The 25,590-nt window shown below is 37.2% G+C and overlaps 1 protein-coding gene across 4 annotated transcripts in view; it reads right to left on the reverse strand.

Annotated features, from left to right (window-relative positions):
• Positions 1–25,590, reverse strand: part of AK8 (adenylate kinase 8) — a 158,910-nt gene that overhangs the window by 63,267 nt on the left and 70,053 nt on the right. For all 4 annotated transcript variants that reach the window (XR_007950969.1, XM_051980248.1, XM_051980249.1 and 1 more), the window contains exons 9-10: positions 23,943–24,074; positions 20,424–20,513 (exon numbers count right to left, since the gene is read on the reverse strand). Coding sequence is in view for 3 of the 4 variants with exons in the window: in XM_051980248.1 (XP_051836208.1) it covers positions 20,424–20,513; positions 23,943–24,074 (222 nt within the window). In the remaining variant the exon portion in view is untranslated. The remainder of the gene's footprint in view (positions 1–20,423; positions 20,514–23,942; positions 24,075–25,590) is intronic.

Below are 25,590 nucleotides of genomic sequence, written 5' to 3' on the forward strand. Positions count from 1 at the left end.
GAAAGCAGAGGCAGAAGCAAAGGACAATCTGTAAGCAGAGAGATAGGCCACAACTAACCGGGCTATTTTGGAAGGAGAAAATAAACATTTGCATTTTATCACCTGGTTGAGTTTTGAGGCTGCCTCCTGAAAATCTCCCTGAGAAACCTTCTCCCAGAGAGAACCTTTATATTATTTTAAAAGAAGAAAAACACCATACAAAATGCTTATTTTAAAAAAGACAATTGAATTTTTAAAAAGGAAATCAAACTCTGATCATTCAACTAACAATACAGAATGACACATTTTTGCCCATGAAAGTACAACACAAATTTACACTTATTTATTACAAAGGAGGCTTTTTATTTGAGATGAGGGGAAAATTACCTCTCCCCGTGAAAAAAAAAGAACATCATAAATAAAACATCTAAAATACAAAGAATAGAAGGAAGAAAAGGGTATAGACAAGCCAGGCAATGATTTTAAAGGATAGGTTGACATGTCACAAATGCATGATTTCAAATATAACCCTCTTTTTTTTCTGGCTTTCTTTGTATATAGAAATGTTCTGTATTGTTCTGTTAACATTCAAGGGTTTAAAAAGACAAGATGGTAGAACCAGAAAAGACTTTAGAGTTCATCTAGTTCTATCCTTTTATCTTATAAATGAGGAAACTGGGTCTTATCCAAGTTTACTCTGCCAATGACTGGCTAGGCAAAAGACCCAAATCAAAGTCTCCTGGGAGTTGGGACAATGCAACATCCATTTGGGTCAATTTTTTGAAAACTATGAATGAAAATGAAAATACTTTTCAGGTCTGTATGTATTTGTGGTCCATATTATCACTAAGAAGTACTCTTCAGGCAATAACACAATAAAATCTTGTGAGAATAAAAATAACAAGAAAACAATGAAAAAAGTTATGTTAGGGTATTAGAGCCCTTAAGAGACCACAAGGTTCAAACCTCTTATTTTACATAGATGAGAATAGGGAAACAAAAGAATGGATTTTCCTAGAAATGCATAGCTAGTGGTAGCAGAAAATCAATACCAGAACCCACATCTGTTTCTTAGTCACTTTTTCCCCCTATACAAGATTGTCCTGGACTAATGACCCTTTCACATAAATATCCTAGATTATGACAATTTTCTGCACTCGTTTATTCCATCCATCAATCAAGGATCATTTTAAGTACCTCCTGCAACTGGGCCCAGGGGGAGAATACCAGGTTTGGGTAAAATACTGTTTTTGATCTCAGAGAGTTCACAATTTAGTAAAGGGATAAGTCACTTAGTGTTAGGGGTACTTAGTGGCACAGTAGATAAAAATGCTGGGCCTGGAGTCAGGAAGATCTGAATTCAAACCTGCCTTCAGACACTTACTAGCTATGTGACTCTGGGCAAGTCATTTCCTCTGTCTGCCTCAAGTTTCTACATCTATAAAATGGAAATGATTACCCTTACACCTCCCAAGGTTGTTGTGAAGATCAAATGAGATAATAATTGTTAAGCACTTAGTGCAGTGCCTGGCACATGGTAAATACTATATAAATGTTAGCTATCATTACTAAATACAATCATATTTGTAAAGTACTTAATGTAGTAGCAGGCATATCATAAGCACTAAATAGCTTTTCCTTTCCCTTCCTCATACATTTAGTATCATATGCAATGATATTTGAGAAACGCCTCACTGTGGTATAGAATCAAAAACTATGTGACATCTGAGGGGGGAAACTATCATCAACTAGGGTTATCAGGGACAACCTGATGAAAGGGATAGCATGTGAACTGATGGCTTGAAATTCACTTAACGTCACACTGATTCAGGCGAGGGCTGTAGGGACCGAATGTGGATGACAACATAGTATTTGTACTTTTTTAGTTATTGTTTGCTTGGTTTTTTCTCTTATTTTTTTATTTTTGATCTGATTTTTCTTGTGCAGCTTGATAAATGTGGCAATATATATAGAAGAAATGCACATGTTTGACATCTGTTGGATTGCTTGCTGTCTAGGGGAAGGAGTGAGGGAAGAGAGGGGGAAAAACCTCAGAACACAGGTTTTTGCAAGGGTGAATGTTGAAAACTATCTTTGCATGAATTTTTAAAATTAAAAACTATTATTAAAAAGAAAAAGAAATTCAATCAATTAAGGCAAGACTCTAATATGTGACATCATGGTTAATGGTGCTACATAGCAAATATGTGGTGTCTAAGTGGAAAAATGGGTTTGATGGTATTAACATACCTTTCCTAATCTCCTTAATCTTCATGTCCATGGAATGAAAGAAATTGACACTAATGGGCCATCACTGTGTTTGTGTACTATCATATTGTGCCTCAAATCCCAAATAAATATGGTAATGGAATGCCCATTTATAGCACAATCTATGATCAATTAAAAATGCAGGTCACTTGAAGGCTGCACTTTGACCAGACACATTATGAAAATAAACAGGTTGTACCATATTAACAATGGCATTCAAGGATTGGTGTAAAAGAGTTTATCACCAAGATGGTTAAAATTGAAGGTAAGATAAGTTGATGGTGGTGGACAGAATAAGAGTACAGACTGTCTTGTAAATTAATCTTGCAAAAAGTCCCCGGATATTAAAGAAGCCATAATATAGGGTTTAGAAAGACACAGAAACAAAAACTCCACTGGATAAACCCAGGTGTATGGGTTGTGCCCTATACTATCAGAGGGAGTGACCACATTGATGAGATCACAGATCTGTTCGACTATATATCAATTTCTATCCATCAGCTTGTACTTTCCAGTATATCTCACAGGTTTGTTGTGATGAAAATACTTTGAAAAATCTGAAGCCAGAATGAAAATATAGGTTATAGTGGTTGACATGAATAAAATGTTAAAATTATATGCATTGGCTGGCAAATCTGGTTAAAAGAAGAGTGCTAGTTTACCTGAATAGAAATGGTTCTGTTCTTCTTAATCTTGCCCCTCAACACATAAACTTCCCTTATCTGTGTTTATTCATTGTTCAGTTGCAGGCTGAACTATGTAATGTGTTTGCTACTGGAGCAAACCTACAAGTCCTACCCTTGAGTATTTGCTAAGGCTCTTGGGCAGAGATCCTCCAACCCTGTGCATCACCAAACAACATTAGACAAGTGGATTGTTAGCCTATTTTTAAAGATCTCCAAAGATTGTGGCATGAATTAATGAGCTAGGTGAATTACAAAAGCAAAGTTAAAGTGATGTCTGTTTAACATTTTTCTCACACAACATTAGGGAGCTCCCCCATAGAGCAGTTCTGTGGCACTTATCTAAGTTGAGGTGAAGAGGGGTGGGAGATATTGCTAGAGGCTAAAGCAAATTATAAATGACTCTGGGTGCACTGACTTGAACTGCTTCATCTGAGTAAAGAAAAACTCTTGCCAAATGAGCTTTTCTTCTCACCTTCTAGAAAGATTCCTTGAAACATGTAAAGTCCCAGGATATAACCCTGGAGAAGACCATGCATTTAGCTAAACTGACCAAAAAATCTATCTCCTCTCCTATCTCCAGTTAGTGTGCCTTTTTTCTCTTTCACTGTTTTTTTCTCTTTTTATCAACTCTATTTTTTTCCCTGTGAAGGCTATCGACTCATTTCTTCCACCTTGCCCTGTCTAGCTGGCCAGTTCAGCACAAATGCACTTTTCGGAAAAGATCTTTGCTGTTGTGTTCTGCCAAAAGTTTAAAGTACCCTTGATAATACTGCCCATTTAGCCTTTATCCTCTTCTCAGATAGAGATTTTTCAGCTTGGGTCTAAAGTCTTTCACCATTAATTCAGATGCCTAAGGCTTGATTTCAGTGCTTGACAGTTAACATCTTACCCTGAGTACAAGCTGCTGCTAAGGGCTACCTCCCTGGAATGTCCTGTCAACCCTAAATTTAGCAAAGTGCAAGATGTGAATGTCCTATTATTTTAGGAGGCCACACTGGATAACTTCACTTGCTTGCTCAAGATCTTCCATGAAAGACTTGAATCCTCACAAAGACCTCAGAGTTGTTAAAATTCAAATCACTTGTTTCCAATTAGACTTGGGATACTGATTTAAATAGTGGTTTAATGCAGTTTATCATCACAGAGGCTAACTAGAAAATGACCCCCAATATTGAATGGGTCTATGCCCTAAAGAATGAGTTCCCCCTAAATCAAGCTGGAATTCTAATGAGGGAAAAAGGTCACCGGTTAGAATGCCCCACCCAATGCCACAAGTGATGGATTGTGAAAAGGCTCTGCCTTTTTATTCTATGCCAAATCACAGAATATAAGGATGGGATTATCTTAAAAACTATCTCATCTAATCTTCTGATTTTACTAAAAACATCCTGATGCCCAGAGAGGGAGTATAATCTTCCAAAAGTGACACAGGTTTCCACAGTCCCAATCTGTGGGCTTAACATTTCACCATGCTGCCATCTATTGTAATGACCAATGCCCCCTCCTCCTTTCCTTGACCCCCTACTTTCAAGTAAGTGTTTTCTAGACGCAGAATAATTAAACATTAGAGCTGGAAGGAATCTGAGACCTGACGAAATGTTACAGAAAGGGTTAAGTTACATCCCCTGGATAAAGGAATCTGAGGAAAATAACCTTATTTCCCTTCCTGAATATTTCCTTTTCCTCTCCCTTCCAATACCATCTTCTCCCAATACACACACACACACACACACCTTTTCTTCTGGCTGGGCAGTATGGTTTTATAGCCTAAATGAATTTAGATGAATTAAACTCAACAATTAGCCCATGACCCTCCTGGGTGCTCCCATCCAACAATTCTGTTAAAACTAGCTCTCCTTTTCAAGTTGTATATATATATATAATATATATAGTATATATATATATATATAAAAATTATATACTGGAAAATACAACTCAAGCAAATATAAGACTTCTTTTTCCCTTAAAGACTGCCTCAGTTTTATTTTTTATAAAACTAAAGACATAGGTGTCAGGGAGAAATCACAGAATTTGAAAGTTGGAAAGGATTCACCTAGTTCAGCCTATATACCACTGTAATGTCCCCAACAAGGCGTCACCCAACTTCTGCTGGAGGATCTCCCAAGAAGAGAAATCCAACACCTCCTGGGCTAATTCTCTTAAACTGCCCTCTTGGCAATGTCCATCTATTGCTCTTGCTTCTTCCCTCTGGGTCCAAACAGAACAAATCTGATCCATAGGACAGCCCCTCAAATATTTAAGCATGTTCCTCTCCCTAGAGCCACTTCCCCACCACCACAGCCAGTGACAAGAAGATGAAACAATCAATGTACCACTGCTAGCCATTTACAACAGAGGCTAAAAACAAAGGGGAGAATCCTATATACAAAAATATTTATGGCAGCACTTTTTTGTAGGAGCAATGAACTAGAAGAAACGCAGGTGTTCATCAGTTGGGGAATGGATGAACAAACTTGTACATGGTATATTGTCTTGCTATAAGAAATAATAAATAGGAAGAATTTAGAAAAACTTAGGAAATGTGAGGCAAGCAAAAGCAAGAGAACACTTTATACAAGGAGCATAATAATGTCAAGGAAAACTCCATGAAAGATTTCAGGGCTCTGATCGATGCGGTCACCCAGTGTGACTTTGGAGGACTGATGGTATGGAGCAAAGTGGTGCTGGATTTTAGGGGCAGATGAGGGAATAAATCTGCAGGCAGAGTCATTGAATTTATTCCTCTTTGTTTCATTTTGCTCAGTTTTGTAAAAGGAGGGTTACCTTATTATGGCTGGGGACAGGGAAGCAGAATCTCTAGGAAGTGATCGCAGTATTAAAAAACAAACTATTTCTCCTAAAAGATTGATATGTCCTGAGTACTCCTCAGTCCCCCTGTGACAACTCTGAATCGGGGAATATTGAATAGGAGGAATCCTGTTCTTTTCAGACAGCTGGGTGGGCAGGTTGCCATTTTTGGTCAGAGTTTTGGGAAAGTATGGGATGGGAGAAGGTCAAAATGGGGGGGCTAGGGTCTTTCTGATGGCGGTCTCTTTATACCCCAAACCAAGTGTGGCTTTTAAAAGCAATAAAAGGGGACTCTGGGAGGCACCCAGCTTTGCTCGGAGCCATGGTCCGTTTGAGGTAGTTCCCGCTGTTACCATCCAAGCAATTCAAGGATGAGTTCTCCTTCCCTAAAGACTACGAGTGCCCCTCGCATGGCATGGGTTCTGGCTGTTGCCGGTGCCTGCCTGCTTTCTTCCCGGTTGTAACTGGAAATCATCACTGCCTTCCCTAGCACCTACGGTTCTGAGAGCTAGGTTCGGGGCTCTGCTATTCTGCCAATTCCTGGTCTCTCCACTGTTTGTTTATTATTTACTGCCACCTGCTGGCCAAAGGTATATCCTGCACGTCCCCAATAGCGGCTGAAATGCAGAGAATGGATTCACATAGAATCCAGGAAGGCCAGAAAATAATGGAAAGTGTTTTTTACTCTCCACGTCTGCCTCTTGGTCACACCTTGAATTTCTCCAAAGAAACTCACCAGACTTTATAGACCTTTCTGATAAACTCAGGTCACAGGTAACACAACTCAAACTGCTTTTAACAAAAATCAAATAATTCCAAAAATCCTCTACAGAAAATATTATCAAGATGAGAATTTCTAATACATGTTTTTATATTTAATCTATTTATCTATACGTTACATATTTATTTTTCCCTTTACAGAAATATATTGTCTTTGAACCAATTATGAACACATTTAATGACTCCCTAAACCTGGTTTTTTTTAATAAATAAGAGCAGATTCTTCCAAACCCCAAAACTTAGTGAGATCTTATGCTTCTCCTCTGATAATTCTGCCGAGGAAAAAGGCTTAGAGAAAGCCAAAGAAATATAATCCTAGAGTCAAGACCCTCAGACCTTGTGGACTCCTTCCTAACATAGTAGATAATATTCCTGGGATTTCTGCCAAGGACTTAATTTTTTTTCCATTTGGACTAAATAATTGATATCTTTTAGGGTTTCTGTTTTTCTGTTTTGCATTTTGTCAATATAAAATGAAGCTCATTCTTATTTAGAAACATTATCTTAAAAATGCTGTGGGATGAAGATGATACTGTCATTGAAATGACTGAACTACTAGACCCTTTGCAAAATGGAAGTTTGGATCTTTTCATCCCATTTTAACATAATTAAATGAAGCCTGATTTAATCTCCAGTACACAGAGTAACTTAGGAGGAACATAGGTCAGACGTAAGCAAGATGAACTTAATTTTTATTTTTAGATTTTGTTGCAGTCCAAAATGTAAAATTCTAAAAAAATAAAAATAAAAGGGTATTATAACTGTATAAATTTCATGCCTACTGAAAAGGTACAGTGCCAAAAACATTGGCTTGAATCTCTCCAGAGGCACAACTTCAAAAATTGTTCACTGTAGTGGGTGAAAAAGGAATGGGGCTACTTCAAGGAACTACCCAAATAACCAGCACCTCTACAAAACTAAGTAGGAGAAAAATCTCAAGCTCTACTAAGCAGGATAGCACCCTAAATTAAGGACTCCAGCTTTGGTTTTCATTCTGGTTGCCATTTTAAAGTAGCTATTTTAGACTAACAAATTCATGTGGGTGTTTCCACGGTGATGTGAAATGGGAAGCTTGTAAATAGATCCTAAAAAAAAATTTAAAGCATGCAAACAGGCTTTCCTTAGATTTGGGGGAGAATGAGGGAGGGAGCTGTAGAAACTAAGCCCCTAAGATCAGAGGAAAGAGATAACACCTTGAGTTAGTAACATTAATATCAACAAATAAAAAGGCCTCGAGTTCATATGTACTTATGGAGAAATCCATATATTCCCTCAAGGAAATACCCAGTTACCTAGCTTTTTGTCTCCTTCCCACCCTCCAGACATTCTTCTAGCTGCTAGCGGCTTTTTTGTTAGCCTGGGACCAGGAAGATCATGGGCTTGTAGTTTTAGAGCTGAAAGGACTATGCAAAAGCATACTGAAGAACTCTGATAAGCCTGGTCTAGAGGAAAGGTTGGTTCTCCTGAATGCCTATGAACTAGTTTTTGTGGATGGAATAAGATAATCCATAAAGCTAAAGCGTGAGATGGGGAGTAGACATAGGGGGAAGGAATTGAATTAGTGGATAGAAAGTGGTCCCCAAAGCCAAAAGATCCGAGTTCAAGTCCTTTTTCTGACACATACCTGTGTAAAGACCAGACTGCAAAGAGGGTGCCTTGGTAGGTAGAGGGAATTTGCTCATGTAGGAATTCTTTATAGGTCCAGTCCCTATTCCTTATAACTCTCTTTTTTTTTCTACACCTACCATCCCCATCCACATAATCCTGAATCATAATGATTTCCTCTGGTTGTTTCCCATATCCTGGAGATGTCAGGTCAGATAATGGTATATTCTCCTTTTCACTTTTAATGCTGGGGCAATTCAGTATGTCTGAGTCTTCATGACCCCATTTGTGGTTTTCTTGGCAGAGATACTGGAATGGTTTGCCATTTTCTTTTCCAGCTCATTTTACAAATGAAGAAACTGAGGCAATCAGGATTAAGTGACTTGTCCAGGGTGATACAGCTAGTAAGTATTTGAGACTGGATTTGAACTCAATGAGTTTTCCTGATCCCAAGCTCCATGCTCTATCCACTGCCCCTAACTCTCATTTATTATATGCTGATACTGTGGATAGTGAACTTAGGCTATGTAAATGTCCAGCCTAGACAATTCCGACTCAAATTTTGGGGACATTATTGGCTACTTTGGCCATAATCACTAATCCCGAATGTTTAAAAGAAACATTGATAATTACCTATTTTTCTTTTCCCTTTCTTTTGCAGCTTTAATGCTGGATAAAAGCTTTTGGCAGTAGTTACCCAATATCGTCCTCTATAATCTAATATGCCTACTCATAAGTTTGTGCCATCATTGTACATATATATTTACTAATCTATGTGTTTGCACTGGGTTTTCTACACAAAATCTTCAGTGATATTTTCCATTCAACAAGCTCTTATTATCACTTTTATGTTCTTGAGTGGTTCCATAGATGTAAATCCATTTTCAGAAGAGAAACCCATTTGAGTTTCACTTGCCTATGTTGTCAGAAGCTGGGGGATTTTAAAAAAACCAGGAATTAGAATTCTGAAAAGAGATCTGGAGGGCATCTCGAGGAAGGGCCTGGTGTCATATCTTTGTGCTCTGCCTTGGGACTTCCAGGCTGGAGAAAGTAGTATTTAGTCCTCTGTAGGTTACTGCCTGTCAAGACCAATTTCATAGCTGAATAGATTGGAATGTTATTCTTTCTCTATAGCTATTGTGGCCATGGAAAAAAAAGGAAGAATTTCCAGGGCATCTCCAATTAAAACAAGGAGAAAACCACACACTCATGGATTATCCACTTCATAGGACTAAAAGTGTGACTGATTGTTTCATGAACCAGACACCTTTCAATCACTGCCTCAGTTTCCCCCAGCCAACTCTGATCTTTTCACAACTATACCTCATAAATCATGATATTAAGATATAAAGCAAAAATAGAAACAATCCAGTTAAAAGAATACAGAAGGGACTCATCATGTCAAATAAACCTATTGATGAAACAAGGACTTTAACTCTCAGTTCATTAATAGAAATTTCAGCATTTAAAACATACTGCTACTTTTGACTACCCTGGCCACAGATTTTCTTCAACTGAAAAAAAAAAAGATTCCTACCTATTTTCCATAAAGAAATCTTTGTAGCAATCCCAGTGGAAAAGTCAAAAGTTTGACTTGAAAAAAGAAGCTACTTCAAAAGCATTGTCAAACAGAGGTGAGGGTTGCTTTAAAATGCATAAATTAAAGGGGTGTATGTTAATACACCTATAGGAAACTTTACATGGGGGTTCTATCCAGAGGCGGGCAAGAGGATGTGTATCTGCATGTGTTGGGGAGGTGAATAAAATATACATTTAATAAAAGAGCAAATTAATCTGTTTATTACTTACTGTTTGGACTGCCTCCGTGTGTGCAAGTGTGTGTGTGCGTGCGTGTGTGTGTGTGTGTGTGTGTGTGTGTAGAAAAATGAAAGAAAAATGTAGAATTTTCTCAATAATAAAAAGGGAGTTGCACTGCGGGGCCCCTAAAGCTTGTGAAAAATTAAACTCGACGGATTCAAACTGTCCTATTTCCACTTCAAAAGAGAAGAGGCACTGAGCTCTTCCCAACTTATCTTCAAACGCCCAGCACCCTAGAAAGTTTCTTTAAAAAAAATAAAGTCTCCTGTTCCCCCAAGCACTGTACCGGTTACTGTATCCACTGTCTCTCCCTCTTCTAATTATACCCATGTGAGTCTATTAATCAACTTGTAAATTATTTAGAGAGTCATGCGCTATCTTCAGCTAGTACAAACACACTGCATGCAAAGACTTGCTGAAAACGCATAGAGGTCCCTACGGGTCTCTCTCCCGTGTTAAGACAGCTTGCAGCTCGCCAATACAGCGCCGTTAAAAAACAAGGAATAACATTCAGCTTTACCTCCTCAGATAGAAAGATTTACTTTGCCTTTCAACTCAGCAACTCTTTGCAAGTTTTTAACAAAAGAGAAAAGCTGGCCTATTGTCGAATCTTTAGTGCGCATTTAGTGATGAGAATATTAATTCACCGTCAGAAATGAAGGCTTTGGCAAAACCGTGATCATTATCATCCTGGGGAGCCGATCTTTGGGAAAATCCAATTTGGAAACCTTCATAATCGTTCGAAGTTAAAAATGTTTGGTTTTTTTGATTGCTGTACTTGGAGCACAATAGCTGGTTCCTAGCACTGGTGGAAATTAGGAAACCCATTTCCCTTCTACTCCTCTAATCCATTCGCTCTTTTGTGGGTGTACCACATTCATTAAGGACCTCTCTAGATGGAAATATCTAATAAATGTTGGGGGGGGAGAAGATATCTATTCTGGTTCCCCTCCGAGGGATTTCAAACAGCGACATAGCGTGATCTATTCTCTATGTGCATCAGGATCTGCATTCTAATGAGAAAAACCATTATAACAACTAAATAGCTGTTTTCTCAACCAAAAATAAGTGTGTCTCTACAATATGCTCTGAGGAATTCAGAGATTTTTGTGATTGCCCTGCTTTGGATGAGGGTAGGGGTTGAGTCGGAAATGTAGGGGGATGTGAGGAGATTTGGTGTAAAGACTTATTGTAGCCTGGCAAACAAAACAAAACAAAAACAAAAACAAAAACACCAAACAAAACCCAACAAACCCATTTAGTCTCCGGCTCAGCTCTTAGAGAAATAGATAAGTCTGTAAGAAACCATAGCCTAACTCAGAAATTCCTGGCTGGATGAATAATCATTGGGGCATTCTCCTGACCTTACTATTCCAACAAGTTTGAGAGTATGCCTCTCATTAATAAAGACAAACATCTCACACACTCAGAGCAAAGACTTCAACCAAGAAGGACAAGATATGCCTTTGGCTGTTTTTAATATCTTCCCTGAGCAGCCATTCTCCAGAGATGGCCAAGCAAAGGCAGGAAGAGAAAACAATTACCACAGTCTCAATGGAAGGCAACCTTTCTGAACTAAGGAGAAGATGAGGTGCTGCTAATTGGATTCAGGAATCTGAAGGTGGGGTTTCTACCTCCTACTGGTGTCTGGACCGCAGGTTTATGGGTGAAACTTTCTAAGGGACAGCCGCTTTCTTTATGGTGTGGTGTTATCTGGTGGACTGTGCTGGCTTTTATCCTCATGATAAATACAGAAAAATAATTTTATGATTCAAAAACCCTCACCCTTCTCTAGGAAAAATCAGAGTTAGGAACACAGCACCCTAAAACCAGCTAAAGTAGAATTCAGAGATGGCAGCCAGAGCAAATGTTTGAGATGAGAAGATGACTAGGACTCTATAACTAGAACATCATCTCCACTTCCAATACCGATTTGTGATGTCAATAGTCCAGACATGTTGGAAATCTTGCAATGCCAGGGGCCTAATCTTAAGTGACATATAAACAACTGAGTACTTAATTCTACCCAACACCTGGAGTTGGTATTAACTCTGCACTCTACCACTGTAAAAGTGACAGAGATATACAGCTATGAAAATTGAATGTTTTAAAACTTAATACCATTCTTCATATGCAGACCAAACACACCTATTGACTTTAATGGGGATTGTCTGCATAAAGAGCATGTGCTTAAACCCTTGGGGAATAAATTTGCTATTCAATCTGCAGCTATAGTCAGAAAGAGTTTGGGAGGTCAGACCTATATATTTTCAAAGTCTAGGACGCATACATTCAGCAAAATTAAAAAAACAACAACTATCCTTCAAACACTTCATCAGTGCTGCTGTATTCAAGGTTCTATAACAGAAGATTTAAGACAAAGTTAAGGTAGGACCTTAGGATTCTCTTGCCAAGTAAATGTGAAGATATGGGTAAGTGGTATAATCATTAATATTGTAGTTGATACTGAATTTGGGAGATGTTGGCAGTATCTGTGAAGATTCTCCCCTCCCCCCCAAAAATGTAAGCAAGACTAGAGAAGTCAGAAAGGGTTTATAGGATCATGAAACCAAAACTGGGATGGGGATGGGGGAGTAGCAAATCCTTTTGAGGAGGAGAATGTGATAACTGGTGCTATTCAGTAGGGGCAAAATTAATGATATGGTCTTGGTGGTGGTGATTATTTTATAGCTATGACTATATATATATACACAAATATTCATGGATGTATATTTACATAAATATACCAAAATCAAGAATTTATCATCAAAGAAGAGCTCCCAAGAGTTTATCACTTAAATTATATATTCCTATGAGGCCAGAACTTGATGAGACCTTAGAAAACAGAATTATTAGAATACAGAATATAATAGTATCATTCATTCAGCAAATGTTAAGTGCTGTATCTTGTTCATAGCACTGCGATAGCTGTTATAAAAGTTTAGATAATGTACTATTTTTATACTTGCGGTCTAGAAGAGAGATAAGATATGGTGCCCAAATAACTATAATAAATAATCATTTTTGCATTCAAGAATATAAAACAAGGTCTGAGCAGGAAGGCTGTTACCAATAGGAATAATCAGAGAAGACTTCATGGAGAAAAGTAGCACTTGGGCTTTAAAGAATGGGGAACTCAACAGCTGAAGACCATGAAAATATTTTAGGCCTGGGAACACCGTGAGCAAAATGTTAGGGACAGAAAGTAATCCAGTACAGGATTAGGACAGAGTTCTTGGAAGGTCACACTTTGAGATAAGATTGCAAAAGTGATACATGGGAAAGACCCTTGACCTTGAATGCCTTTGTACTTTCCTCAGTAAGCAGCAAGGAGTTATAACAGATTTTGAGCAGAGAAGTAGAAAGATTTTCAAGTAAGGAGATTATTTCAACAAGGAAGGGAAAGACCTGTAAGGCCCCTACAATGGTCCTGATGAATGTTAATGAGGGTCTATACTAGGGTGGAGGGGAAGGATTGGATGTGAGATGTTTCACAGAGATGTGATGTGCACTAGTGATATCAAAGTCAAATAGAAATGGGACCCATTACATATTACATTAGGCTCCTTGCAGGCTTTATATTGACTTTGCTTTTAAAATGTGATACTATGTTTTAGTGTAATTTTATTTTGTTAAATGTTTTCCAAATACATTTTAATCTTTTCAGGAAGTTTTTGGTGGTGTTATGGGATGCAGGCAGCCCTTGGGCCATGTTTTTTTTTTTTTAAATATTTCTGTCTATAAGACTGGGTAATGAATTGTATAAGAAAGTAAAGAACAAATCAAACAATTTTTGATCGTTTGTAGGTGAACATTGCTGTTGTAGGGAAAAATTGTGAAGTCAGAAAGAAGATCAAGTTAGCAAGTCAGAGAGCTAGAAAATTTGGACAAAGAGTAAAGACCATAAAATGCTGGAAACTAGAACACAGAATGTTAAAAGTTGGAGGAACCCTTAGCAATCCACTATCCCCCCCCCCACCTTTTATGTGTGAGAAAACTAAAACCCAGCTAAGTTAAGAAGCTTGTGCAAGGTTACAGAAGTCAGAATTTGAATCCACTGCACCAGCATAGCACCCACTATGAGCAAGGCACTGTGTTAAATACTAAGGAAACAAAGACAAAATACAAACAGACCTTGTTCTCTAGCAGTTACAACTTGGACACAAGTAAGTAATGTAAGTATGGCACAAGAGAAATGAGGGAAAGGAAGAACCACCATGGGGGAGATAATCAGGAGGGCTTCACAGTGCCTCTGCATGAATTCTTGAGGGAAGATGAGACTTGATTTATCTCTCTGTCTTCATATCTATTTTCAGTTCTTGATTTGAGAGCACACTAGCAATTTAAAACAAAGGCTGAGCAACCTCTTAACATGGGCAGGATCAGGAAGGATCTAAGAGTTTAAAAATCCATGATGTAAAAGGATTGCCTTGATATCCACCCCGGAGCCCCAGAAACCCACAGGGGCAGCTAAAGAAAATCCATATGGGCCACATGGCTGTGATTTTAGGAGAGAAGACTTGAGTAACTTCTTATCACCTAATGAGAGACTACCCTTAGGGCTGTCATGTAAGAATCCAGGGGAGAGAGAAATCTACTTTCAGGCAAGTCACTCCTCTACAAAATGAGAGAATTGAACCAGATGGGGTCCAAGGTCCCTTCTAAGACCATATTTTAACATCGCTTCCAGTTCTAACATTCTGATATGAGAATCCATGAAATGTGGAGGAAACCTGAAATAATTATGTAGCATGATCCATGAGAATAATTTAATTTGTCCATTTTTTCCATAGCATAGTACTCTGTGTACAGTGGATATTTAATAAATATACATTGAACATTATCGAATAATGAATGACTCAGTTAACTTGGGTAGCAATTCAGCTTGCCTATAGCAAGTATTCTACATTAGTAACATTGTCATTGGTTAAATAGGCCAGCAATTTTCAGTCTGACCTTCTCTTCAAAACTTAATTCTATTGAGGATTGTTTTCAACTTTCTTCCTGAGTTAAATGGTAACAGAAAAGTTCCAAGCCAAACTGGTATTTTTCCTCTCCCTTCCTCCCCCTCTTTTCAGCACATAAACCTCTTTAGTTTTCTCAAAGGCTTTTGTGAGGGCCACTAATGAGATCATGTTAGTATTTACTAATGTAAATTCATTCTTTGTTATTCCTTTGAGAGGAGGATTAGTGAAATGACAGAATTTATTGCAACTGTTACTAAGATATGATAGTTGTAGTTTTGGTAGCTTTAATTTTGTAGAGATGTACAGTCTAAATAAACAACAAGCTTAGGGGCATATTTTTAGCATAGAACACAAGGTCTGAGATTACCTGATTGCTACTAACATTTATGGGAAATGGTAGTCAACTTTCCTTGTGTTTCATTAAAAAAAATTATCCAACTGAAGTTAAAATTGAAAGAACTACTCTGGATTTGCTTTGGAGAAAATTGAGGGCATCTCAGAATTCAAGGACTGGAAGAGATCTTCCTCCACTTTAAAGATAAAGAAACTGACATCAGAGAATTAAAATAATTGACTAAAGGTTCTAAAGTTTGGCAGAAATGGAAGTTGAACTTAGATTTCATGATGATGATGATGATAACTAGCATTTCTGTACTTCTGGGTGATTGCAAAGCACTTTACATTTGTTATTTCATTACAGATGAAGAAACTGAGGAGACTGGTTAAATGACTTGACCAGAATCATATAGGTAGTAAATGTCTAAAGCAGAATTTGAAATCAGGTCTGCTTGACTCTAAGATCAGTAACACTAGGCAGTACCTGGCTGCCTCCAAGTTTACTTAATACTAAGGGTCCCCTGCTTCCTCAAACCAAAGCAATGTATGTATATCATAGTTTAAAACAAGTCACTTCACCAAGGCTAATGTATAGGAAGGGAGTAACTGGTAAATGGATCCATGACAGGTTGAATTTTGTACAAGTATTTCTGCAAAGAGGTTCATGACACTCATTAAAATTAAGTGATATATTTTGGCAACACCATCAGGGAGGTAAGTACGAAGTTTCTTAATTCACTATGATAATGTAGCTATCTACAAATAATCCTATGGAACCAACTTTTAATTCATTTCTATATTGGCTTCTCCTCCCAAAGATAGTAACTTTTAAGATCATCTCCCAGACTCAACATCAGCCCAGCCAGCCTGCATACCATTTCCCCCCCTACAATTTGCTTGTTCATTGCAATATCTCACAATATCAAAAATATTTAAAATTTAAAATGGCTCACTTACTTGAGAGGGGGATAAGTCAACGAATCACATCATTAAAATTGATGATTGACCATGAGACCAAATTTTTTCAAGGACCCAGATGTCAGTAGCTTATATATGGATGTTGATATTTTTCATATCTCAAATATTACTCCACCAGTCTCACTGATATTCTAAAAATTTGAGAACTCCACAAGCCTGTGGCTTCTGATTTCTTTCTTTTCTAAGGACTATGAGATAGACTAGGAAATATACATATATGAAATGATTTGTGATGTTTAGGAACATAAATATCTATGAAAGATCTATATACATTCAAGTATGGAAGATGGAAGAGAAAAAAACAAGCATTTGTTAAGTGCCTACTATGTGCCAGGCACTGCGTTAAATGTTTTACTACCATATCTCTCTTCAATCCTCACAACAATCCTGATACAGTGCTGTTATCATTTCAATTTTACAGTTGAGGAAACTGAGGCAGACAGAGGTTAAGTGATTTGTCCAGGGGACTCAGCATCTAAAACAATCTTCCTGATGTTAAACACTGTGCTCTATCTATTGAATTGCTTACCCATCTCATTTACGTAAGACTTAAATAATCACCTTAGCTGTAAGGTTCTCATAGTTAGACCCTCTTTTATAAACTGGTCACTGTAGCATTTTCCCCTAAATAGGGATGAGATACTTTGATATACAGTCTGTCTGGATTTCATTCAATTTATACTGTGCAAAGGGGAACAGAGTGAAATGATGCTCAAAAAAGAAGTTGGCAAAGGCCTTAAATGCCAATCTAAGAAGTTGATATTCTGTCTGGTAAGCAATGGATATCCATGCTATTTTTTTCCTCAAGGCTGGAATGACATCATGAGATTTGTACATTAGGAGGATTCTTTTGGCAATTGTGTGAAATATCCCTGTAGAAGCAAAAGGTGATTTCAACCTTCAAGACCATTTTGCTTGAGTTGTTTGTGTATATATTTTTTAACATTATATATAAAAGTTAAGCCTCTTCCATATCACTTGATAGCTTTTTATCTTATGATTAAAGGAATAAGAAATCAGTCTATCTTGGAACAATACTAAGAAAAACAACCAAACATGGAAGCCTATTTCAGCAATGAATATCTTGACTAGATAAACACCAGAATCAAGAAGGCAACATGAGAGAAGAGAGAAAGGAAAGTCAAGATGAAAGGAAGGATTTTTCCTTGGTTCCATGGATTATTTGGAAAGTATTACCACTTTTATGTTCAGGGTGACTTGAGAAAACATCTTACCCTACACATCTCTATTGTTATATAAAAATATACATCATTTAATCTTATAGAATTCTATTTTACTCTATGAAACTCATCCTGAAATGTGTAATCTCTGGAAAAGAAGTACTATTTTGGACTTTCTGTTGACCCAAAGCTTTCTTTGGCTAAAACAAATCAACAGAAATGTATGTATTCTGAGATCTTTTTTAAAAAAGTAGCATAAAACCAAAAAAAAAAACCAGTCCATTTTCAGAAATTTGCAATATTAGTTACTCTGTCTAGCAAAAGAAGAAGAAAGAGAAGGAAAAGAGGAGGAGGAGGAAGGAAGGAAGGAGGGAGGAAGAAAAGGAGGAAAGATAGAAGAAAGAAGGAAAGAAGGAAGAAAGAAGCAAAGAAAAAGAAAGCAAAAGAAATCTCATCAAGAAAAAATTACTAGGTTGAGATTTATAAGTTATTTTTCATGAGAACATAATCTTCTTTCAACACTTTTGTTTTCAGCAAAAATCTATCACCATCATTAACCTGATGTATTAAAGAATGCACAGAAAACATCTGTCTACAATGTGCCCAACAAGTGATCATCCAGCTTTTGCTTCAATTTAATAATGATGATAACTTCTTGAAACTGAGAAAAAGAGATTAAGTGACTTGCTAACATCACACAGTTAATAAGTATATGAAACAAGATTTGAACTCAGTTCCTTCAGACTCTTAAGTCCAATGCTGTATTCACTGTCTCACTTAATTGCCTTTTTAAAATAGGAACTTCCTTAGGCATCCATTCCACTTTTGGACAACCCTAATTAAAAACAAAAAACAAAAACCTTTTCTTTAGACTAAATCCAAAATCTTTCTTTATGCAACTTATACCTTGATAGTTTTCAAGCTACCAAATCATAATACATTTAATTTTCATTATCCAAGCTACAATGATAGAAAAACTGGAATAAAATCTTGGATGTGTATATTGGCCAAACCTCTTCTCCAGATTTCTTTCTTTCTTCCATTTTTTGTTTTTGTTTTGTTTTTGTTTTTGTTTTTTTGCTGAGGCAATTGGGGTTAAGTGACTTGCCCAGGGTCACACTGCTAGGAAGTGTTAAATGTCTAAGGCCAGATTTTGAACTCAGGTCCTCCTGACTTCATGGCTGGTGCTGTATCCACTGTGCCATCTAGCTGCCCCTCTTCTCCAGATTTCTTGCCACCAAAAAATAGTGGTTCACACAAAGCTTTACTTCTTCTTGAATCATTTGTCAGAAACTTTATTTCTATTTGTTTTCACAACAGAGAAAACACAAATTCTTTAGCATTCTTAATCTAAAATTAACAGCGGTCATCCCTTTCAGGGAGTATGTCTGGTATTATGTGTTGTACCTAGAATCGAGCCATATTTGTTGGTGACACATTTGCCCTTTCTAGTGAACTCTTTGAAAGAAGGCATGTAAAACCAGAGGCCTCCATGTTGATCTCCATGTGCCTCCTCTCTCCTATTTGCCATGAGGAGGTGTGGGAGGTCTCCATGAAAAAGGACAGAACTTTGAACAGTAGGAGCTATCCATTTAGCAGCCTCCAGAGGGAGAGAAAATTTTTTTAATTTTTTCTTCCTTTTTTCTGAATATGGGGTTTGGGACTCCAATAGCTACCCTTTGGGCTTTCTCAGGGGGAGGAAAAGGATTTCTTCTTATCCTTTTAGCAGCTAGAAAATGTACACTTGCCTAGGTGAACCTGAGAGTAGACTCTCATGGTTTTAGCAGCCTCTTCTGCTTTGTCTTTTGCAGTTGTTGTTTTTTCCTAAACCAAAGATGACTAAAATTGAGAGGGAGTTTTGAACCCAACGAATCCTTTGGGAGTTTTGAAAATCTTGGGTTCTTCAATTGGTTCCAGCTTCCCTGTAACTACTACACTGCTTCTTGGAAGAAAAGATGCCCAGTGAGAGAAGAATGAGGCAAAGCCATGCTTGCCAAAAGATAAAGACATTTTTAAAAATTGTTTAGACAGTTTTAGACAGTTCAGAGCTGAGGTGAAAGTAAACCGTCTATTCCTATCTTAAGTGTTTGTATGATGCTCTAAGGATTTATCAGTACAGGATTTCTTTTGTGGTGGAGAAATTAAATACTGTCCTATAACTGATCAATCTACTTATCCATGAATATCTTTTTGAAAAGGACCCTGTAAATCCTTCTTGGGATATGAGCCAAATCTAAGCTTTGCTGAAAAATATTCTTCAGAATTCTATTTTGGAGGACAGAGGCATAACAAGCCAGAGAATTTGAGAAGATCCTTCCTTTTCTTCTAGAGGAAGAGTTATAGTCCCCTCCAGGACCAACTATGGTCTCTGAGTCTCAAGCCACTGGGACTGTTACACTAAATATCACACCTTGGAGAGGACTTTAAATGACCATTTTAGTCTCTCGACATTTAGGCAAAAGAATATCTAATCTACCTAAAACAGAGAGTCAAAAATCTAATTTCAAGTTCATAAAGGAATTATTTTAAAAATCTGTTTAAAATAGGGACATAGTTCCCTTCCAGCATTATAATCAAAGTGTGCCATAGAAGAAAGATCACTGGATTTGGAGTTAGAAGACCTGGGGCTAGGCCAAACTCTGCTACCACTAAATCAGTCTACTTTGTGAAATTTGGGGGACCTCCACTTCTCCATGAGTAAAATGAGGGAGGTTGGCCTAAATAATCTTTAAGGTCTTTTCTGGTTCAAAATTCTGAATGCGATTAAGTTAGGAACAATCGACATTACTGCAAAGCAGGTCAGTATCCATAAACTTGCTTCACCTGGGGATCTCCAACTTAAATAAAATCCAGGAGCTACTCATGATTAAAACATATGGATATTTGTTTATAAAACAGCCAATCTCTAACTCATCTGGTTATCTTTCCCCATTATGAACCCCCAGGGTATCCGTATCATGGATTATTTCTCATCAGAATCTGGAACCATTTGGTGGCTAGCAGGTAATGTGACTCACCTGACATTTTCTTTTGAAAATATGGCCGTATGAGTTCTCCAATACTCGAATTGCTTGCAACGCATTCTTTCAGTAGTTGCCCACAACAGACTGAGGGAAGAGAACAGAAAGACATAGGTTAAATTTTAAATAAGATAGAAAGAAGAGAAAAATAAGCCCCAAAGCTGCATGCTAGAAAAAGGTCACTGCAGACGGAAAAAAATAAAAGGCCTTTTCTCGTATGAGAGTATAGCCAAGCAAAAACAAATATCATACAGAAACTGAGCAGCAAGAGCTGTGGAATGAAAAGGAATGCATTTGGTGAAGAACATATTAAAAATAGAAGGCAAGAGAAAAGACACTAATAAGATATGTCATCAAAATAGGAAATCCAGGAGGACCTAGTTTAAGCTCAGAATTACAGAGCAAAATTGGAAAGTCCCTGACTTCATGGGAACAAACAAAATATCCAGTTTGGAAATGAGTAAGCACAATTCTCTAAATGATGGGTCCCAAATACATTTCTGTTAATAATACTATTATAGGAATTGTTAAGTGCATAAGAGCCAGGGAGTATCAATTGCTGATTATGGGGACTATTTTTTTCCATCAGCAAATTACTTCTAAGTCAGGGTGATCTCTGGTGAGTAATTTTCAAAATATGTCCAATGTAGTCATGTTTATACTGTTGACATTTAAAGATGTAATACCATCTTTGGAAGCAATGCCTCCTATTAATAATAAAGAATATTTGGTTATTAAGTCATGGAACTTAACTTTCACATTAGTTGTGCTTTGCAGAAGTTGAATCTTCTTACTTTTGCCAAACCCTTTTCAACCTGAACCTGAAGCAAATGGTACTAATGAAAATTACACGCAAAAACTGAGAAATTCTTTACCAACAAAATTAGTTACCCATTATTTTGTTCATCAATGAGTTTGTAATAATAACTATTCTGTCCAATGTACCATGAACTTGCTGTAATAGTAATGAAATATGCTTCAGGATCATATTTCATCATAAATACCCTGGAAGTTTGAAGGGAAAAAATAAAATGGGATTTGTAATGAAGAAAAGAGATATAACTGTTTAAACATCAAGTTAGGGGGTGCAGAGACCTGAGAGTCACTGTTAAGAATCATGAAGATGTGCAAGCTTCACAATTCAGCTCTTTTAATGGGGAGTTGGAACACTTGATCTTTAAGGTCCCCTCTCCAGCTATAAAAGTCTGCTTTTGTGGCTTTGGATAAACAGTGATATAATCTGACAATTGCAAAAGATCCAGTTCTATCAGACAAAATTCTAGAGGAGGACCCATTCTCAGTTCACTTCTACTTCTTTCTAAGATGATGCTGGTTTGTGTTTCTGATTCAAATCCTTTTTTCCCCATGTCTTTGCTAAAACTCTATATTTGTATCTGTAGTTCACTCTCAGATACGTACTAGCTGTGTGATCTTGGGCAAGTCACTTAACCCTGTTTTACCTCAGTTTTCTCATTTGTAAAATGAACTGGAGAAGGAAATGGTCAACCACTCAAGTATCCTTGTCAAGAAAACTCCATTTGTGGGGTCATGAGTCAGATAAAATTAAAATGACCTCCAAACAACCACCTTATTATTGTACATAATAATAAAAATTAACTGCATAAAAATGTTCACATTTTAGAAGCAGTATTTAAAGATTGTTAAGCTGTATCTTTTTCATCTACCAACTTCTGGAGCCTAATATGAGGTCCTATAAGATAATAGTCACTGACTAGAAGTTTGATCTTGCTGTTTACCTTAGTTTTTAAGGAAATGATGAAAAGTGTGGTTTGGCAATTAGTAAGTGTGTGTATGGAGACAAAGCAAGAATTGGTCCAGAAGACAAAGTTTTCACCACTTATGACTAAGAAAAAAATCCTTTTAACTTGCTAGAGCAACTCTGTATCTCAGTAAAGAAATTCTGTAAATGGGTTAGCTATCTGCCCAAATCTTAGCTAGCTGAACTACTTATTTGTTTTCTTAAACTGATGAACGATCACTCTGTAGATTATAAAATTATAAATGCAAATCTCAATTGTCCAAGATAACAAAAAGGCTTCTATTCCAACATGTAATCCAGAAATAATAGCATGAAAAGGAAAAATTATGATGGGTCACTTTTAGCTTCTTTCTTAGAAAAATCTCACCAGTTAAGTTCATTTCTGTTCAATTAATTAATGGTGAAAAAATTCAAATAAAAACATTACTGAAAGAAATATATTGCATAAGATAAAAATAGAGCACAGAGATAATTACATAAGGATAAACTAACATTTCATTAATCTACTCATTTAAAAAAATCTAGCATAATTGTGCTTTATCGGATCTCTTCATTCTTTAATGTGTTTGCTGTAATAACTCTGTACATATACAGCCATAATTAAAAAAATTCAAACTACAAAAGCATCTTTAAACCAAGGATGACTCTGCATTTGCTATTCATTTGTGACAAAATGCCAATACACTCTATTAATTGCAACTAGGATTTTAGTTATAAAAAGACAGGACTGCGTATATAAGTAAAATGAAATAGAGAACACACATTTCTAGACAAATTTGGCTTAGAAAAACCAGCATCCTATTGCTGCAGGAAGGGAAAATAAAAATTTTGGCCAGAATATGTATCTCTACTGATCAAAATAATGGATAACTGAGCAGCCATTCATTTTAAGTGAGCAAACACAGAGACACTAATCCTGGTTATTCTGAGTAACTTTGGTGTAGAAAGTGGGGGGAAAACAACTAGAGTTTTTAAATGCCTTTATCAACAGAAGATCCACTAGAAACTTCCAAGAGATGAAAATGGGGTGGGGGATAAAGGTTTTATAACTACATATTATCTTTAAAAATAAAATAGAGGTTGCTTCAGTGTTACAAAGAGTTTGAGGCAGGGCCTTTAACTTTCACCAACTACATTACCCTGTCTGGTACTATTTCCTCTGACTTTCAAATCCTTTATGCTCTTTAACACATGCTGGCATCTAATGCCACCTGGGACCACCCTGTGAAAGGCCGGGAAAGCTCATTTCAATATTTTCTCTCCTCCTGGTGAAATATTTATTGAAATGATATACAGGAAAAAGTCTCCATCCAGTTCAAAAATTGTTAGCCTGTAAACACCACTCTGGACTGAGGTTGTTGCATGTTCTGGTGTCATGCAACAACAACAGAAAATCAATCAATCAATCATTGAAAAGAGAGTCCTTATCATATAAGGTCTATAGAAAATTCAGAGTATAAGGGTTATCTCTGGTGTATAACACATGAAAAACTACTACTCTAAAAGTTATAAAAATGATGACTAGAAAAATGTTCTAACTTATTTGGACTTGCATATATGGTTTTATTTGGTAAAAAAAAAATTATAGCAATTTTTTCAGGGAAAAGTTATTCTGCTGTGATGTATTAACTAAAAAATTTTGTGAGCATGTAGCAGGAAAGAAAAAAGATAAATGATTTCCCCCCTCCCTCCAAAAAAGTTGGAAAGGAAATGGAACATATGAACTAGAAACTTACCATTGATAATGCCATATTTCTGAGCAAGGAGAGCTGCCTGTAGACTTTTCCCACTGCCTGTGGGTCCACAAAGCAAAATCTTTGGAGTAAAAGGTGCATTCGACCGATGCTGGCTTTGGACATAGGTCAGAGCTGAAGAGAAAGGATAAAGGGATCATAAATTCAAGATTCCAAATAAAAAGAAAACCATCTTACCCTTTGCCTTTCTTAATGGGAACAATTAAACTTTGTATCTCTGCTGAGTAGCCACCAGAGCAGCAGGAGAAAGTAATTATATTTCAGGGACTCTGTCCTCCATGAAAAGACATAGCAAAGGCAGAGGGGCAAAGAGGGGAGTAATTAATTTCAGGAGAAGCCGCAGAAGCACCTGAGCATCCGCTGGCATTCTCTATAAAATACAGTGGCTTCCATGGACTATTCTTTCCCACATGTTCAAAATACTTGTTATTGGTATGCGGGCTGTACATGAATGGCATTGCACTATGATTTCTAAAAAATCAAACAAGATTGTGAACTTCTTCATGCTTTATTCCTATTATTTTATTTGCATGAAAGAGGGGTGGTAGGAAGCCCCCAGAATGATTCTGCTCTCCCTTGTCAGAATCCGCTTTTGATTTCTACTGATCATGTCTGGTATTAGATGGAGGGTTCTAATAAATTTATTAGTCCAAGGGCCTATCTCCTGGGAACTTCTAAAGGACGGCAGGATTTGTGAAGAATAATCCGTGCAGCTGCACTCCAGTGACACAAACTTGGTTTCAGGTCCCCAAAGGGATGATGATCAAATAGGTCAGGGAGACGGTGGGGTTTAGCTCCATAGGACTGACTAGGGTGTGCATGGCATTTGATGAACAAAGAGAAATGGAAACACGGAGGTGAGATACTCCTGGAAATGAGGTGACTATCACAGCAGAGGGCTTCAGGGGCTAGGAGCCAGAAGAAAAAATAAGTGAGACCTCCTGAAACCAGAGGGACGAAAGCTGGGGAAGGAAGTCAGCTCATCAGTCCAGTGAAAAGGCAGACACTTTGGAGATCTAACAGCAGGTATTTTACAAGGTTGCAGCCCCGCCGTTGAAACCAGCTTCCCTTCTCCTTAACCAAACCTTCTGAGGAACGGGGACACTGGCTTTGCAGTCAATTTGGAACTGCAAAGACAATTAGATTGCAAGTTGGTGTGTAAGTTCAATATATTATTGCCTTTGGTCCCAGAATACTTTCTTATTTTTACGATCCTTCTAAATGGAGTTTTTGGATTCTCCCACGCCAAGAAATGGAAGGAGATGCAGATACTCAGATTTCAGGAAATGGGACACTTCAGAAGGGGAAGAATCGTTCCCTAGCGTTAAAATTGTGGGAATTTCATAGTCAATGGTCTTCACAGATCTATAGAACCCAGATGGGGACTCAGATTGAAACTGAGAGCCCAGAACGTTGAGAGTTGAAAGTTACCCCCGAGTTATGTTAGAACATAAAATATTCAAGCTGGAAGAGACTTTATACCAATGATTGCTAAATCACAGAACAATGAATCTGGAAGAGTTCTGAGAATAAGACTTGAATAACTTAGTACATAGAACATTAGAATATGAAGCACTAGAGCTGGACACTTTAGAGCACAGAGTGTTAAAATACAGAATAGTGATTCTGA

The sequence above is a fragment of the Antechinus flavipes genome, chromosome 2 (assembly GCF_016432865.1).
Source record: "Antechinus flavipes isolate AdamAnt ecotype Samford, QLD, Australia chromosome 2, AdamAnt_v2, whole genome shotgun sequence".
NCBI lineage: Eukaryota > Metazoa > Chordata > Mammalia > Dasyuromorphia > Dasyuridae > Antechinus > Antechinus flavipes.